This window comes from Pogona vitticeps, chromosome 1 (genome assembly GCF_051106095.1).
Source record: "Pogona vitticeps strain Pit_001003342236 chromosome 1, PviZW2.1, whole genome shotgun sequence".
NCBI classification, from domain to species: Eukaryota; Metazoa; Chordata; class Lepidosauria; order Squamata; family Agamidae; genus Pogona; species Pogona vitticeps.
The window spans coordinates 266524150-266540410 of NC_135783.1; the positions used below are offsets into that span (position 1 = coordinate 266524150).

The 16261-nt window shown below is 42.6% G+C and overlaps 1 protein-coding gene across 1 annotated transcript in view; it reads right to left on the reverse strand.

The window, feature by feature from the left end:
* The window catches only part of GALNT18 (polypeptide N-acetylgalactosaminyltransferase 18), a 366080-nt gene extending 358539 nt beyond the window's left edge, over nucleotides 1-7541 (reverse strand). The window contains exon 1 of the mRNA XM_020789957.3: nucleotides 6625-7541. Coding sequence (XP_020645616.1) covers nucleotides 6625-6859 — 235 coding nt within the window. The 5' untranslated portion in view covers nucleotides 6860-7541. The remainder of the gene's footprint in view (nucleotides 1-6624) is intronic.
* Between the last annotated feature and the right edge of the window lie 8720 nt (nucleotides 7542-16261).

Here is a 16261-nt window from a genome sequence, read left to right on the forward strand (position 1 = left end):
GTTCATATAAGCATTAGTGGAATCAGATTCCTCAGTCTAGTGGAATCAGACTGTTGCTTTAAATATACAGCTTTTCAATGTAACTTTTTTAAAATCTTTGAATAACTTGTTTCTCACAACTGCCAGGTATTTCCCATTTCTTCTCATTCTTAAAGTTTCTTTTCTCCCCACTCAACTGGTCTACTCTACATAATCAGACATAGACATATGAAAAGGTTACTTTAGCTGTTACAGAGTTACTTGTAACTTTGTTTATTGTTTTATTAAAACATCCTGTGCTAGCAGTCAAACATTCGTATTGCCAAATATTATGGGCTTTTCCTCCTAAATCTATTGCCAATAAAAATCGTGATTTCATTAAATTACTATCAAATTCCATTTCATCCTGAAGATAATACTGTATGCACCTTTATCCATATGCACCGTGAGTGAGGCATTCACCATAATATGTTCTCTTTCTTCATTCAATTTTTTTTTGAAAATGTAGTTTGCTTTGTGAGCGCACTTTGCAGCAGTTTTCAAGCATCTCCTGGCTATTAGTGCTATGAATTCCTGTTTGGTGCAAGAGGGAGGGGGGTTACACCTTCATTTCAATTACCTTGAAAATGTTCTCACGTTCTGAACCTCTTCAAGCTTTAGTGCATGGTCATACAAAAATCTGGCACACTGTGTTCCTGTTTTATACTCTTGAGAACAGCTGCCAGATGCATTTTCCTGCCATTCAAACATTAAAAATATATACCTTGGCAAGCATAGACTGAAACAGCCAGCATTTGTGCATAATTTCACCTTGGGTACCCCCACAACATTTATTATCAAGACTGAATTATTTTTCCATCCTCCATTAATTAGAACTACCTAATTCCTCTAGCTTTTTAGTAAATTCTGCTGCCACCACCTCCCCAACATATAGAGGAACAAACTATATCAGGATGAATGTGAGGGAGAGCTCAGCAGAGATGCTTCTAGCCCTGGCCGAGAGTCCCAGGAGTGTAATGCGCCTGCCTTGCAGGGAGAGACGGTGCTTAGCGGACACACAGCTAAGCACAATGCAAACTGAGACAGGCTCAGGACCACCACCAGAGAAGACCCCCAACACTTCCCCATGACCCTTAGACTGCTCAACGCAAACAAGAGGCCATTCCTGCCAAAGCAAGAGCTAGAGATTCAGGAATTACTCCAAACCAGCTAGCAGCAGAGCACCCGCTGGAGGAGAAATCAACCTCAAGAGGAAGACTGGGGGCTATACAAGCTGTGCTGGTGGAGGTGTAAAGGCAGACATAATTGGAGGGAGCTAGGGTAGAGTCTCTAGATGTAATAACAGGGGGGGGGGGGAGGAAGGTGAAAGGACCTGGGGAGATGCTGCAGAGGAACTGTGCGAGGAGAATCAAGTTGAGGAAATGGATGCTCCTCCACAGGAGTGAGACTATGTAATCAAAGGGGATCCTTGGACAGGGTCATTAGTGGAATTGTAGGTCCCAAAGGGTGAGAGACCTAAACACCAATATCTACACCTCCTCCTAATTACTGGGGGTGGGAGATGCACCTGGCCTAGGCTCCAATGCCCTGGAGAGACACAAGCAAAAAAAGGGGGGATGCAATTGTGGTGCTGGAGACAGCAGAGCCTGAAGGCTCACCTATATTGTCAACAAGGAAAACTGCAGTGGGAATCAGAAGGAGCCAAGGGATGAAGAGCAGGGCCTCTGATACATCACGTACCCTTCCCTTCACCCACCACAGAGACAAACTGTGTACTCAAATCCCCAAATGGCATTAACTGGGAGGACTGCACAGAGAAGAACAGAGGCAGAGCTAGAAGAATCAACAAGCCCTGGGGTTCATCTGTTTGTTGCTGATTCCCCCTCCAAAGTTTCAACAAGCTCTGTTGTTTTTGTACCAAGCTGGTGTGGTACAAAATTCCGTGAATCAGACAGCTGAGAAGGAACCAACCAACAAACATGAATGGTCAGCAGGGCTCACCATGAAAATCTTCACAGTTTACATAGAAAATTCTATAAATTCTTAGTATTTGCTTGGTGTTTTAGAGAGCAATCAGTGTGTTTCTAGTCTGCTCAGTAATTTTGTCAACAACCTGTGAAGAAAGATAAGTCCCCAGCAACTACCTCTATGGATAGGCAGATGCAAGTCTCTGTTTTCATGTTCACCTCTCAATCTACACATTTTAAAGCATGATTAATGCTGGCCTAACTCAGTAGGGGCAAGCCACTATGGTGCAGTGGACAGGGTATGGGACTAGAAGACCTAGTATAAATTCCTGTTCAACCATATTGAACAATAGAATAATTGAGTTGGAAGAGGCCTATAAGACCATCGAGTCCAACCGCTTGCTTAATGCAGGAATCCAAATCCAAGCAGATCTAACAAATGGTTGTCTTCTCTTGAATACCTCAGTGTTGAAGCACTTACCACCTCCAGAGGTAATTGTTGTACTGCCCTAACAGTTAAGACATTTTTCCTGATATTCAGTCTAAATCTGGCTTCCTATCTGGCTTGAGCCCTTCATTACATGCCCCTGAGAATTTTCAGCCATGAAAATTCCCAAGGGACTGCAATGGTAAATCACTCCTAGAACATCTCACATACCTCAAAAACCCTATTAGGGTTAGCACAAGTCAGAAGTGGCTTAACAACACCTAAGAACGACAACTCATAAGGAGGCTGAAGCTGACAGTTGAGATCTGGAGACCAGGTTCAGAGCTGAGATTTGAAGACGTTCCAGTACATTTTTTAACTCCTTATCCACTTAGTCCTTCATTTAAAGATGACAAAGAAAATCCAAAGAAACAAAACAAAACAAGAGGAGACAAAACATGTGGCACCTTAAAGACTATCTGTTATATTTTGATGTAAGCTTTAAAATCTTCTACCAAGTGTCCTGGTAAATTGAAATGGCTGGAACACGTTTCTCTGTGTTTTGGTTTCTGATGCCAGATTTGTGACCACTGACCTGCTTCTGTAGAGATTGACCTCTTTGTCCTATGTAGAGTGTAGAGGGGCAGTGTTGGCAAAAAACGGTATAGATCACATTTGCTGCAGAACAAGTGAAGGTGCCTTTGATATTGTATGTGGCATTATTAGGTCCTGTAATCGTGTTGCCAGAATAGGTGTGTGTGCAGAGTTGGCATCTAGGTCTGTGGCAGGGTTTAGTTCCCCTATCCAAGTTGCTGTTTCTGTGGTCCATTGTGTGTGAGTAACATGGCTACCTCCTCCAAAAGCACTTGAAAGTAAAACTAACCATGCCATTTGAAATCAACTTCATCATTCTCTTACAGAGGCATATTTTCAAGGGAAATTAAGCCATAAAAGAAACCATCCAACATTATTAAAACTCTTCCTCTGTAAGGTGAACCAGAAAGTGCTGCATCATATGCATTTTCAGAGTTGTAACTCACACCTATCCCAGGCACTAAAACACATTCAGAATCTCAGTCCAAGGAGAGCTACTTTAAAATCCGTCAGTCTTCACACACTTCTCTGGAATGAAGTTCTCACAAGTTCATATCTGATTGTCCCGTGTTGTTTATGAGCAGCAATACTCTGATAAGGAACAGGTACACAGAATCAACCTCTGAAAATCTCTTAAGATCCCTGGCATAGTATTTTCCAATCCTCTTACCTAAGATTTTATAACTGAATTTATGCACAAACACAGGGTCTTATAACTAGATGATATGATCAGCATGTATTTAGAAGCAGTGCTCACTCACCTGGGGAAAGACATTTTATAGCACATTATTTTTCCTCACCTACCTACCTATTTTACATTCGTATTTTACATTTCTTTTGTGATTGGTTATTGGAAACACATTCCTATTTTGTAAGTCTAATTGGTAAAGCATGGATCTCTGATAGAACCCTGATACAAGTTAGTTAATGCAAGACTTTCTACAAGAAAGCATACATTCTAGGATACATTCTCTTCTGTCTCAACCTCTTTGCAACACTGTATCACATACCAAGACTATGGATATTATTCTGTAATTCTGAGTGGGGAGTTACATAAACTACTCAGAGGAAATTAAGTGGAACAGTAACTCTTCACTCAGGAGATTCCTGTGAGTGATAACACATCATTTAAAAAAAATATGTCAAAGTGGCAAACCAATACAATCTTACCTGGGAGGAAATCACACTGAACTCAATGAAATTTACTTCTGAGTATGCATGCCTAGCTGGCTGAATTAGGTATCTGACTACGAAGCCTGAAGTTGGAAATTTGATTCCCTAACGAGCATCTCTGAAAAGCTAACCTGGGTGGCCTTGGGCCATAATCCCAGGATGTCCCCAGAAAAAAATGAGAATGGTAAACCACTTCTGAGTAGTCTCTGTCCAGAAAACCCTGAAAAGAGTCACCCTAAATCAGAATTGACTTGACAATGCACAATTATTATAATGCATGCCTACAACTGCACTGCAAACAACCCAGTCACAATACATACAGCATCCCATTTACACTATCACTATAGAAATATTGTATTCCTTAAAAAAAAAAAAACTGGCCCGAGCACCCCAGGGAAACCTGTATGATAGTGAGAAAGTTTAGAATGGGTAGACACTGACATCATTTTGCCTCTTGAAAGGAAATTGTTTCCGCTTACTATTCTCCTTAGATTCATCCTATGAAAAGGCAGAGAGACAAACAATATGCACAATAGCTTTTACATACAGCGCCTATCACCATGAAAATCAGCAGGACTTTGCAACACCACCATTATGCACAGAAATCAGGTCTACATAAATACACTGTGTGTGCACTTAGCATCTCTGCATACTATCTATAGCTCTAGCACTTCAGACATACTGTAAAGAAAAGAAAAAAACAGAGGCAAAAGGAAATCTATCCACCAGCTGCAGATAAACAACCAAGTTGCTTTATTGGGCTGGGACAGGAAAGCAAAGGAAGATAGCAGACAATTCCTGTCCAAGAGGTTATTAACTGATTGGAGCGGCAAGCATTATTTTAAGAGGGGGGACTCTACCACCTTCCATTTCCAGAGCACCTAATGGGCATTCCTCACCATTAAGACCCTATTTTTGAGACACAGCACAGATCAAATAACTACACCTGGTCCTTTATTTCTGCTCTCCCAAGCTAAAGCTCTGGGAACCAAAATCAAGGTAGAATCTGTTAAAACATGCCCAGTGTTTTCCACCAACCCTCTGGAAAGAAGAAAGGGGGGGGGGAGTGAAGGACGGAGTAATACTTCCTTAGCCATGACTCCACTGGAAGCATCGCACCCCCCAAACCAAAAATGTAAACCAAGAAGAGAATGCACATTCAGTGCAGATAAAATATGGGGTGGGGGAGACAGACCAGGTTAAAAAAAAAACAGCAACTCTGGAATAACCTTCTTTTAGAGATCTTCCCTTCAATGCAGGATCCCTTTGGGAACCAAATGCAGCCATCCAGGGATCAAATCAAAATGCCACTACACAGCAATCTGTCTACAATTTTTCTTCTCATAATAGTCCACCCCTCCCAAAATATCAGCATATTCAAAAAAACAAAAAACAAAACACAGATGCATAAATAAAATACAGTTACATATGAACAGTTTAACTGGATTAGGCCACAATTTGTCGGACAGGCGAATGGGAAGGGGCACAATTATGGCACAATTCCCCCGGGGTGGGGATACAGAACCGGATCCTATTAAGACTCAAGGCAACCTCCCAGATCCCCACCCGCTCCCATCCCATCCAGCAGCGCAAAGAACAAGCTCATGGCCGGTTTCTTACAAGCAAGCCCCATCAGGTGCCCGCTGGCGCGCTTCACGGACGCCGCTCCGGGTGCGCCGCTAAAAGGGAGTGATCCCCCGATCCAGTCACGATCTGAATCTTCTTCCCAGCCTCGCGTGAACCCCGGAACCTGATACGCTCCGGATTACCCATTCAGATGAGAGTCGGAAGGCATCCGCCGCATTTCCGCAGCGCTCCAAGGGAAAAATAAAATAAAATAAAAATCGGGGGGAGAGAAGCCCAGCCGCCCGCAGGAGGCCCTCTGCCGCTGCCTCTACCACCCACATCTTCTCCCAGTCCCGTGGTGGGGGGTGGCGGGACGGGGAAGGCAAGATCGACTCAAAGAGGCGCCTCTTCACGGAGCCGGCGCGCAGACCCCGGAACCGGCGGCTGGACAGCAAGCAAGCGGGCGGGCGAGACGCCGCGGCCACCGCTGCCGCCTCCCTCTCCCTCTCTCTCCCCCCCGCCTCCATCAAGCCACGCCGGCGGCTCCCCCAAGGCTGGAGGTCCCACCAGGAGGCACCCAGGCCAAAAACGGGAACTTTCGCCGGGCCAAAAAGAGGAGTCCTCTTGAACGAAGCCCCCGATCCTTCGGCGAAATGACTCTCCCTTCCCTTCCCACCCACCCACCTACCCCCCCTTCCTCCAGTCCGGGCTTCCACGCTGCCGTCCCGTGGCGGCAGCAGGCAGGGATCGGACCTCCAAACAACACGCGATCCAGACACCAGGCGCAAACATGGTCTGGGTTGGGGGCTTCTTTCCACCAAAAGGATGAGATTACACGGAAGGGGTGTGGGGTGTGGGGATAGAAGAAGCCTCGGGGAAGGGAAGGCGCTGAGGGGGGCGCGAGCGGGGGGGGTGTACCTTGTATGTGCTGCTTGATGACATTTTCCAAATGGTCCAGCCTCTCTATAATCCTTAAAGTGTCCCCTTTGTCTTCTTCTAACTTTTTCTCCGAGATCGGCTCCTGCACTTTGATGTAGACGGTGGCAATGTAATTAGTGACCCAGCCCACGTACAGCAAGCAGATGATGTTCGTCATTCCACTCAGGATCACGCAGGTGGACACCAAAGTTTTGGTCTTCCTGGTGCAAACCATTCTGAGATCCCTCCATAGAGCTCCGAGGAACTCCTGCGGTCCGGTACCCAAAAAAAAGTGGGGGGGGGGAGGAAGAGAGAAAGAAAGGGAAGGAAAGCAGCAGCAACAACACGAGATGGGGGGGGGGGAGGAACACCAGCAGCAGAAGACAAGGTTATTATTGCAATCCTTTCCTGCACTTGTTCGTCTCTAAGCCGGAGAGGGAGTCACAGCCACCGGCTCAGGTCCGCGAGTGGCCCCAGAAAACGCATAGCGGGCTCCTCTTGCGGCGCCTCGGTGACCAACCGGAGAGGAGTTGGTGCCTGCGCGACGCCGCTCCCGCCGGGCTGAACGGTCGTCTTCCCTCCAGGGGAGTTTCTCCTCCTTTCTTTCTTTCCTCCCCTCAAACGTTTAAACTTTTTTTTCCCCGAGAGCCGCGCCAAGACGCCCAGCGAGGCTCGCCTCTCTCCCCCCCCCCCACGCCCACAAACACACCCACGCCCGGCGGCGCGGCTCTTCCGACGGCTCGCTCCCAGCGCGCGAGCGGCGCGAGGACCGGCGGCGGCGGCGGCGTCAGGTGCGCCAAGTGTGGCAAAACTTTGTTCTCCCCTCCGCGCCGCTTCGACGCCGCTCTTTCGCCGCCGCGGCTTCCAATGCCGGCCCTTGGAAGCCGCAAAACAGGCGAGTCGGGCGGGGACGGACGGAAAATGGACGCAGCTCTCCTCCAATCACCACGAAGCCGAGGCCCGGGAATGCGTGAGGCTCGCCAATCATCTCCACCAACGAGAAGCAAGCGGTGGGGGAACAGGGCGGGGCGAAGGGGGGGCTTCGTGAGAGGCCCACCTGCTAGCTAGACGCGCTCGGTCGCCTCAGACACGCGGGGCGCGCGGAGAGGTGCGGGCGGGCGTTCCTTTCCGGGCGAGTCCCCGGGAGTCGACGCCCGTGAGGGGCAGGAGTTGCTTTCCGAATGGCGAGCTGAAGTTTCGCTGCGCTCAGAATTCAGAGGAAGAGGCGAGCTCGCTCTTTCCTCCCCAAGCTTTCCTTCAGTTGTCTTCACGCCTCTTCGCCTCCTCCATTATTGCCGCCTTTTTGTTAGCAGCAGAGTCCGGCGTCACGAAGTCAATGAAGCATTTTGGAGCATATCGGGTGATGATTGCTTTAACTCTCCTTGAGATATCTCCGGAGCGAGAAGACCCCCGTCTTGAACTCTCAGGGGAACAAAACCAATAGAAATCCCCTTGGCGTGTGCACGTCCTAACACGACAGGAAATTGCATCCTCCCCCTGCCCCTTGCTTGCCGTCGTTCTGGCCCCTCAGACATTATTGTTATTAATTTTTATTACTGCTATTTTGTACTTTTGGACAAAAGAGAAAGGTTTGCTTGTTCACCCTGTCCGCTGTGTAAATTGGCTAGCCTACGCACGTGCTCGTTTTCATTTTACATGTATGGAATTCAGTTTTCAGGCGTGAACTGCGTTGAATTCAGTGGCATTTCAAGATAAACAAATATCCGTCTGGGATGAGATGCCATTTAATTCCCATCTTTTTGTTTAAAACAAATGCGGTCAAACAAAAGCACTCCAAAAAACCCACAACAAACATTGGATCCCGGCCGTGAAAACCTTCGAGAACACAAAAGCACCAGACATTGCTAAAAACACATCTGTAAAAATAAATAGTAGTGTGCAGCATGTTTTCAAAAACCTCAAGAGTAACCAAACTTAAATGCAACAGGCTCAATTCAATTAAAAAGTTTTTTGTCTGCTGGTGGAAGTGCAACAAAATCTGAGCCAGAAAATTCTGGAGCATGGGAGAAGCCCCATTGAAACTGCATCAAATACAAGTACAGTAGCTGTTTTATTAGTTATCTGTCAGCCTAGTTCTTGCATGCAAATGAATATACTGTATAGGGGCACTGAGCCACAGGTTTTATTGGCCAACATGAAGTTCTGTACTCGTTTCTGATGTATCTTCTTCGCATTGTCTATTGTCCAGACTTCTGTGGCTCTGATCATATGTCTGCAGCAAAATCAGGGCCCACACTCATTGTGAACAATGTATCAACTTCGAGTTATCCAGCCAGATTACTGTTTGGAACATCTAACTTGGTATCAAAGACTTTAGTGGTCTGTAACATCCATATTATCAAAATATAATTACTTTGAATTACATTAAACTTCAGAGGAAGAGGTCCCTACAGGGAAAAAGATCATGGTTAACACAAGAGGCTAAGGTACTTTTTACAAAGTAGTATTTTATTGTCACAATACATGAGAAAATCCTGGCCTTCTGACTAGCCTCACTCACTGTCTCATTTTAGGACTAAAGGAAAGAGATCTCCCATGTTTTCTGCAAGAATTAGAACTTACTGAAGCTCTCTGCACATAAAAGGTTCATAAATCATTCAGGCCCTTAATAAATCGAGGTGCTACTACAACAAATTTCCCAACATGTTCCCTAAAGAAGCCTGTTGGACAGCAAAACCGGGCAAGATTGCAAGATCCTCATGTATTTAACTGCCAACAGTAACATGGGTATAACAACACTTGACTCCTTTGGAGGAATAGCATAACCCACTTGTGCAGTGCACAGTATGGACTTTATATGTGGTTTTAGGACTACATTTCTAAATGTTTCCATATGTTGTAAACTTTGGCCTTGCATTTTGGGGGGCAGAAATGGGGGGTTAAACACCCATAAGGGGAGCTGTTTATTTTAAATTGATTCTGGTCAAACCCAGTGTTCTTCTGATTTCTTGGCTGCAGTCTCCATTTGAATTGATGGCTGAACCAAGGTACAGTATGCAAAATCTGTAACTATTTCAATTTCTTCGTTGTCAATGCTAAAGTTGAGGAATTCTTCTGCAGTCATTATTTTTGTCTTCTTAACATTCAACTGCAGTCCTGCTCTCATCTTCATCAAAAGCTGTTTGAAGTTGGAGGCAGGGTTTCATTGAGGCAAGAGCAGTCACATTTTGGGAGAGCTCCTGAAATTGACCCCTCAGTTTTGAGGCCCCCAATGTAGGGGGCGAAAGGACAGTCCACTAAGAAATCAGTGTCTGAAGCAGCAGAGGCAACAGAAAGGGGAGAGAAATTGATGGAAGCTGCTCCCCCCCCCCTGAAGTCTTTCTGAGTGCATGGAACAAAGTGGGAGCCATGTTGGGAAAAGAGCTGGGAACACCCCTTGCAGAGAATGGAGGAGTACACAAGGATTTTGGAAAATATCCTGACCAGGATTCCAAGTAGGTCAACATATGTGTTTTATCTAAAGAAACCTTTATGGACCTAAAACAGCGACACAGATGCCAGCTGGGCTTAATGAGTTAATGAAAATGGATTAGATCCTGTAACCCTTCCAGCCGTGGTAGAAGTGAGCCTTCCCCATCCCTCAGCCTTCATCGGGAAAAGGAGAAGAAAGAGAAAGAGGGAGGAAGGGAGAAAGTTTTTGGTGAATGAATGTTTTAATCAAAGTCAAAGACTCACTCCCGTGATATAATTTAATAATAAATTGTCTAATTATAATGCTGATAAAGGAAATGAGAATCAGAAAACAGAACTTTGGAACTTAAGAAGAATCTTAGATTGTGTAACATCATCTGATCCGAGTCACCTTTTTTTCCTTGGTTTCCTTTAGCACTGCAATAGAGGCAACTGTCTCTCCTCTAGCCTGGAGCAGCTTTGATTGAAGGACCTACCCCTAATTACTGAGGCTGGAGAGAAAGATTGAACTGCTAATGGTCTTAATCGACTAGATAGGCAGGATATAAATAAAATAAAATAAAATAAATAAATAAATAAATATTTGCCTGAAGGCATTGGTTGTTATCCTAAACACTAATTGTTTTGACTGGCAGCTGTGAGAACATTTTGATGAGGGTGTGGTGCTGACCTATGTTTTGGATGGGCTATGTAAATAGTGTTGTTTGAATGAAAGGTAGGGCAGCAGTGACACCTGCTGGGAAAGAAACCAGATAGTATCTTTAAGAAAATTGGAAGATGACGGTGAAGGAGGGAATGGAAAAGGTTCTGAGAGGCTCACCTGTGCAGGAACAAAATCTGAAATTATTGGGGCAAGAGATACTTAAGGATTGGCAACAGAATATTCAAAATACATTATCCATAAGATTACAGCAAATACAAAGAGGAATGGCTCAGCTAACTGAACAAATTAAAGATTTAGGGTCGCAAATGACTGATATCAAACACCAAATTATAGAAAATAAAAAAAGAAATAGCCAAAATACAAAAAAAACTTTAAAAAACCCACCAAGAAAGAAAATGGAGATTATGAATGCAGAGCTAGTAGTGATGCAACATGAAAGAAAGGAAGATGAAATCAATGTATTCGCGAAGACGAAGATGAAATCAACCTGCTAAAGCTACAAATGGAGAGAGCCAACCTCATACTAAAATTCCAGAATCTTCCAGAACAAGAAGATGAAGACACAATGCAATTGGTAACTAACTTTTTAGCCCCACTTATGGAAATGCGACCAGAAGAAGTACAGCAAAATATAGATACAGCATGAAGAATTAACATAGCATACACCAGGAATAACAAACTCCCCAGAGAAATTCATGTTAAATTCACGAGAATGGTATTTTGAGAAAAAGTTCTAAGAAATATGCAAGATAAAGGATTCACTATAAAAGGAAAAGAAATTAAGGTTTTGAAAAATATTCTGTTGCAAATAAGACAGAAAAGGAGACATATTTGGAGTTGACATATTTCCTGAAAACAAACTCAATAACATATAAGTGGCTGATACCTGCAGGTGTCTCTTTCCAATTCCAGGCACAGAGATATTCTGTTAATTCAACAATGAAGGTAGAAGACTTTATGAAAAAAGGGGGGGAATGGCTGGGTAGGAAAGAAGAGAAAAAGTCAGATGAGAACTAGGAAGAGGAGCAATCAAGTGGATCATTAGGAGCAAACTCAGAAGAACTTCCTTCCAGAATTTCAACTAGAAAATCAAATGGGAAGTGCCAAAGGAAAGCCCACCATGGAAACGAGAGGATCTAAGAAGAGGAAAGAGAACCTTAATAACAAAGATGGATAAAATGAGCCTTCTAGAAACTCATATGAAAAGAATAGAGTAACATCAGACATAAAAGAATTTACAAACAAATATAGAAATTAAAACTGGGCACTGTCTTCAAAATTTATAGCATGAAAATCAAGAACTGCTTTATGAAATGTTTTTAAGTAAGTGTTGGAAATGTAAAATACAGGAGGCTACTTTCAATTGGGTGGACAGGTAGGGAAGCAGAAAATTATTGGAGATTAATGCAGATTAGTATATGAAATGTTGAAATGTTGGGGAAAATTTTATTTTTTGAGATACAATTTTTAACTGGAATTGTGTTAATTGAGTATTATGTCTGTGATTGTACATAAAGCAATGAAACATTTGTTAATATACACAATTACTGTAGCTACAATATGGAAGAAAACAGAAACATGGTTATCTTAAAAAGGACAAAAAAATTGAATGATTTTATAGCTGGACTTGAAATATGGGCTGTAAAGCATGGATAAAGTAAGAATGTGAAGGTCCAATCAGGGAATGAAAATATTAGTAACTAATAGTAATTCTGGTAAAACATGTTAAATTGTTCATTTAAAAAAAAATTCTAGTAGAATTGTATAAATGCATAAAAGAGCACCCTCGAATCTTTACCCTTTGCCTACACCATGTCCACTCCCCCACCCCATCTCCCTATCCCCAAATCCCATCCCTATTGAAAATGAATAAAAATTAAATTTTTAAAAAAGTTGTTTCAAGTCATTGCTACTTTCTGTTACTAAGATCCTGCCATCTACATATCTTGAATTATTGGTGTTTCTTCTGCCATTTATTACTTCTTGTCCTTCTGAATTCAGTCTAGCTTTCCATATATGTTTTCTGTATAGACTGAACAGATAAGGAGATAAAATGCACCTTTGTCTGATACCTTTGCCTACAGGAAACCATTCTGTCTCCATATACTGTTCTAATAGTAGTTTCATGTCCACAATATAGGTTATGCATCAGGACAATCAAGTGCAGAGGCACACTCATTTCTTTCAAAACAATCAATAGCTTCTCAGGATTCAAACAAAGGCTTTGCTGCCATCTGTAAAGCACAGATTGATTTTCTTCTGAAATTCTTTTGTGCGTTCCAGTAGCTAGAAGATATTTGGAATGTGATCTTGACTGCCACTACCTTTTTGGAATCCATCCTGAACATCAGGTGAGAAGCCTTTGTTGCAACACCTTGAGCATCACTTTGTTTGCATGGGAAATTAGAGCAATGGTTCTGTAATTACTGAACTCCATGACATCTCCTTTCTTGGGGACTAGAATATATATTAAATATTTCCAGTCTGTGGGACATTGTTTTGTTTTCCATATTTTTCAGCATATTCTTGTTCGGGTTTTAACAGATCCAGTCTCTGTGGCTAGAAAAAGTTCTATTGGTATTCCTTCTACCCTTGCTGATTTATTTCTTCCCAGTGCTTTCAGAGAACATTCCACTTCACTTTCTAGAATTGCAAATTCTTCATAATAGGATTCCTTTCAAAGGAATCTGACAATTTTTTTATCTTTTCTGTATAGGTCTTCAGTATACTGTTTCCACCTTCTCTTTATTTTCTCCGGGTCAGATAGTGCACTTCCCTGTTGGTCTTCAGCATTCCTAATATAGGCTTAGATTTCCCTTTGATGTCTTGGATCTTCTGGAAGAGACCTCTTGTTTTTCCCCCTTTGTTGTCTTCCTCTGTTTCTTTGCGCTCGTTGTTTTTACTACAAGAATGGTATTTTTGCATTTTTCCCTCATAATATCTCTGGTTTTAATCCACAGTTCTTCTGGTTCATGGTAAATTGAATTTAATAATGCAAATCTGTTCTTTATGTAGATTAAATTCACCAGAAATGTTATTTGAACCATATTTCGGCACTATGATTCTTTTAGTCCTCTTCTTCAGCTATACTCTAATATTTGACTCAAATATTGGCTCAAAGGTAAAAACTGTCAGTATTCCCTACATTAACACATGCGATTCCTCTGATATCTTCTTTTGTATTTACTTTTGTATATTCTTTAATAATCCCCAGTGTAGGTGATCACGGACCAAAGAAAGGCTAATGATGTGGGTGAATAGAATTTCTATTCAGTAATAGAAATTAAGAAAGCAATTAGCTTTAGATAGAAGTTGCAATGAAGTTGACATGCAGATGTTCGCCAGCAGAGCCTTAAAAGGCAACACCTTGAGAACTCTTTTATTAACTTAGCAAGGGTTGAATCATATGTTATAAGAATTCAGATAGGATACTGGTTACCTAATTGCCACTAGGATTGGCCAGAGAAAGTCTTTGAACCTATGCCCTAACTCTAAGGGAAAAGGCAGAATGAGTGGTCACCCCACATGTCAGGAGCCGCTGCTCTCTGCCAGGAGAGTTTCCTCATCACTTAAAACATTACAGCTAATGGCCTTCGGCAGGAGCTTCCTACACCCCAGTATTACAACAACAACAACAACAACACAGCCATTTCTCTTTTCTCTCTCCCTCTACATCTTTGCTCAGGCCTGGTATCTGTTTTCTGTCTCCTGGAGGATAGTTTACAACAGTACCCTGAAACTGCCACTAAATAACTGCCTCTCTTATTTTCTGATTAAGAGCCAAGCCCATCTCTCATCACAAGGCTCAAAGGTAAAAACTGTCAGTATTTCCTACATTAACACATGATATTCCTCTGCTGTCATTTCAGATAATTGCTACCATGATGATTTTGCAAATATTCCCATGGCTAATGACCTCACTGGCCTTACACAACATAAATTCTGCTACTGGGTTTCAGCCATCTCGCAATTTAACTATCATTTGTTCACTCAGAATTCTTGTAACACAAGCCTGTTGACAGTGTGTTTCAAGGAAGGACAACAATCTTCTGAAGTAGAAAAACACCCCCTTGAGGCTTATGCTGTGACATGTGGAATACAGAGTAATTCAGAATTTTGCAAATTATGAATCAGTATTTTTACATTTGAGTTTTTTGAAAAAAATCACTGTATTTTATACTTCTCAAAGCTATTCTTCTGAGGATGATAGCTCTCTAATGAATTCTCTTGTGTATTTTATTATGCACGTACCTTAGCATGTTCGTTTCCCTTAGAGACCTCAATTTTACACATATCACCCACTTGCTGACACGAAAGTGTTGAAGTATTTGGAAAAGTACACCGAAATCTAAAGGTTGTTGATACATTCTATCAAGTCACTTCTGACTTATGGCAGTCCGAATGACCTCCAGAAAGTCATACAATTACAAGCCCTACTCAGGTCTTACAAACTAAGATCGTGATTTCCTTTATTGAGTCAGTAAGTACAGTACTGTACTTCTTTTCCTACTGCATCTCCTTTTCCAAGCATCTTTTCTCATGGGTCTCATCCTCTTACGTTATGTCCAAAGTACAACAGCTTCAATTTAATCACTTTTGCTTTGAATGAGGGTTCAGACTTAATGCGATCTAGAACCCACTTGTTTTCCTAATGGTTCATAGTATCCATTACAGCTGTTCTGTAACAGTACTTTTTGAATTAATGGATTTTTTTTTCCTATTTGCTTTCCTAGCTATCCAACTTTCACATCGGAAAACAATAATAATAAATACCATAGTATGGATGATCTTGGCCTTGATCTCCAGTGGCACATCCTTGAGGATCTTTTCTAGTTCCTCCATTGGATAATCCCCCATTTGCCATATAAATATATATTCTGTGTCTTTTCCCCCCCTACTTTTTTGTGATACATGTTCTTTTTGGTGACATAAAAGTAACCACCTTGTCAGAAACCTAAGGAATGTATTTTTCCTTATACAGTAATTCCGGTCCCAGCTAAGCTACACTGTACTCCTCTCTCTCTCTCTCTCTCTCTCTCTCTCTCTCTCTCTCTCTCTCTCTCTCTCTCTCTCTCTCTCTCTCTCTCTCTCTCTCTGTGTGTGTGTGTGTGTGTGTGTGTTTTGCCTTCCTACTGTCTTAGCCATCTAATCAACTGAGCAGACGACACAGGCAATCTGGTAAAGACCCTAATGCTTCCAGAGAGTACATACTGTCCTGGCAGATAACTCTTTGCCTCTCAGCACAAGAGGAGGACTTTCTGCATCAAATGTAGCTGTCTCTTTCAATTGTCTGCTCCAGTCTGCTTGTCTGTTTGCCTGGCTTACTATAAGCAGGAAAAAACACAAAACTCTCTTCATCCCCTTAAGATACTACCACTGTGTTTCCCCCCCCCCTCTTTGTAATGCACAGACTGTGTGGTAGAAAGACAACTATTTCTTTATTCTTATGGTTTTCTGATTCTTCCAAGATCTAAGATAATCTGTGTGCTATTTATGCTTGTGCTTCTGTGGATATTTAATATACCTGTGGATTATTTTTCT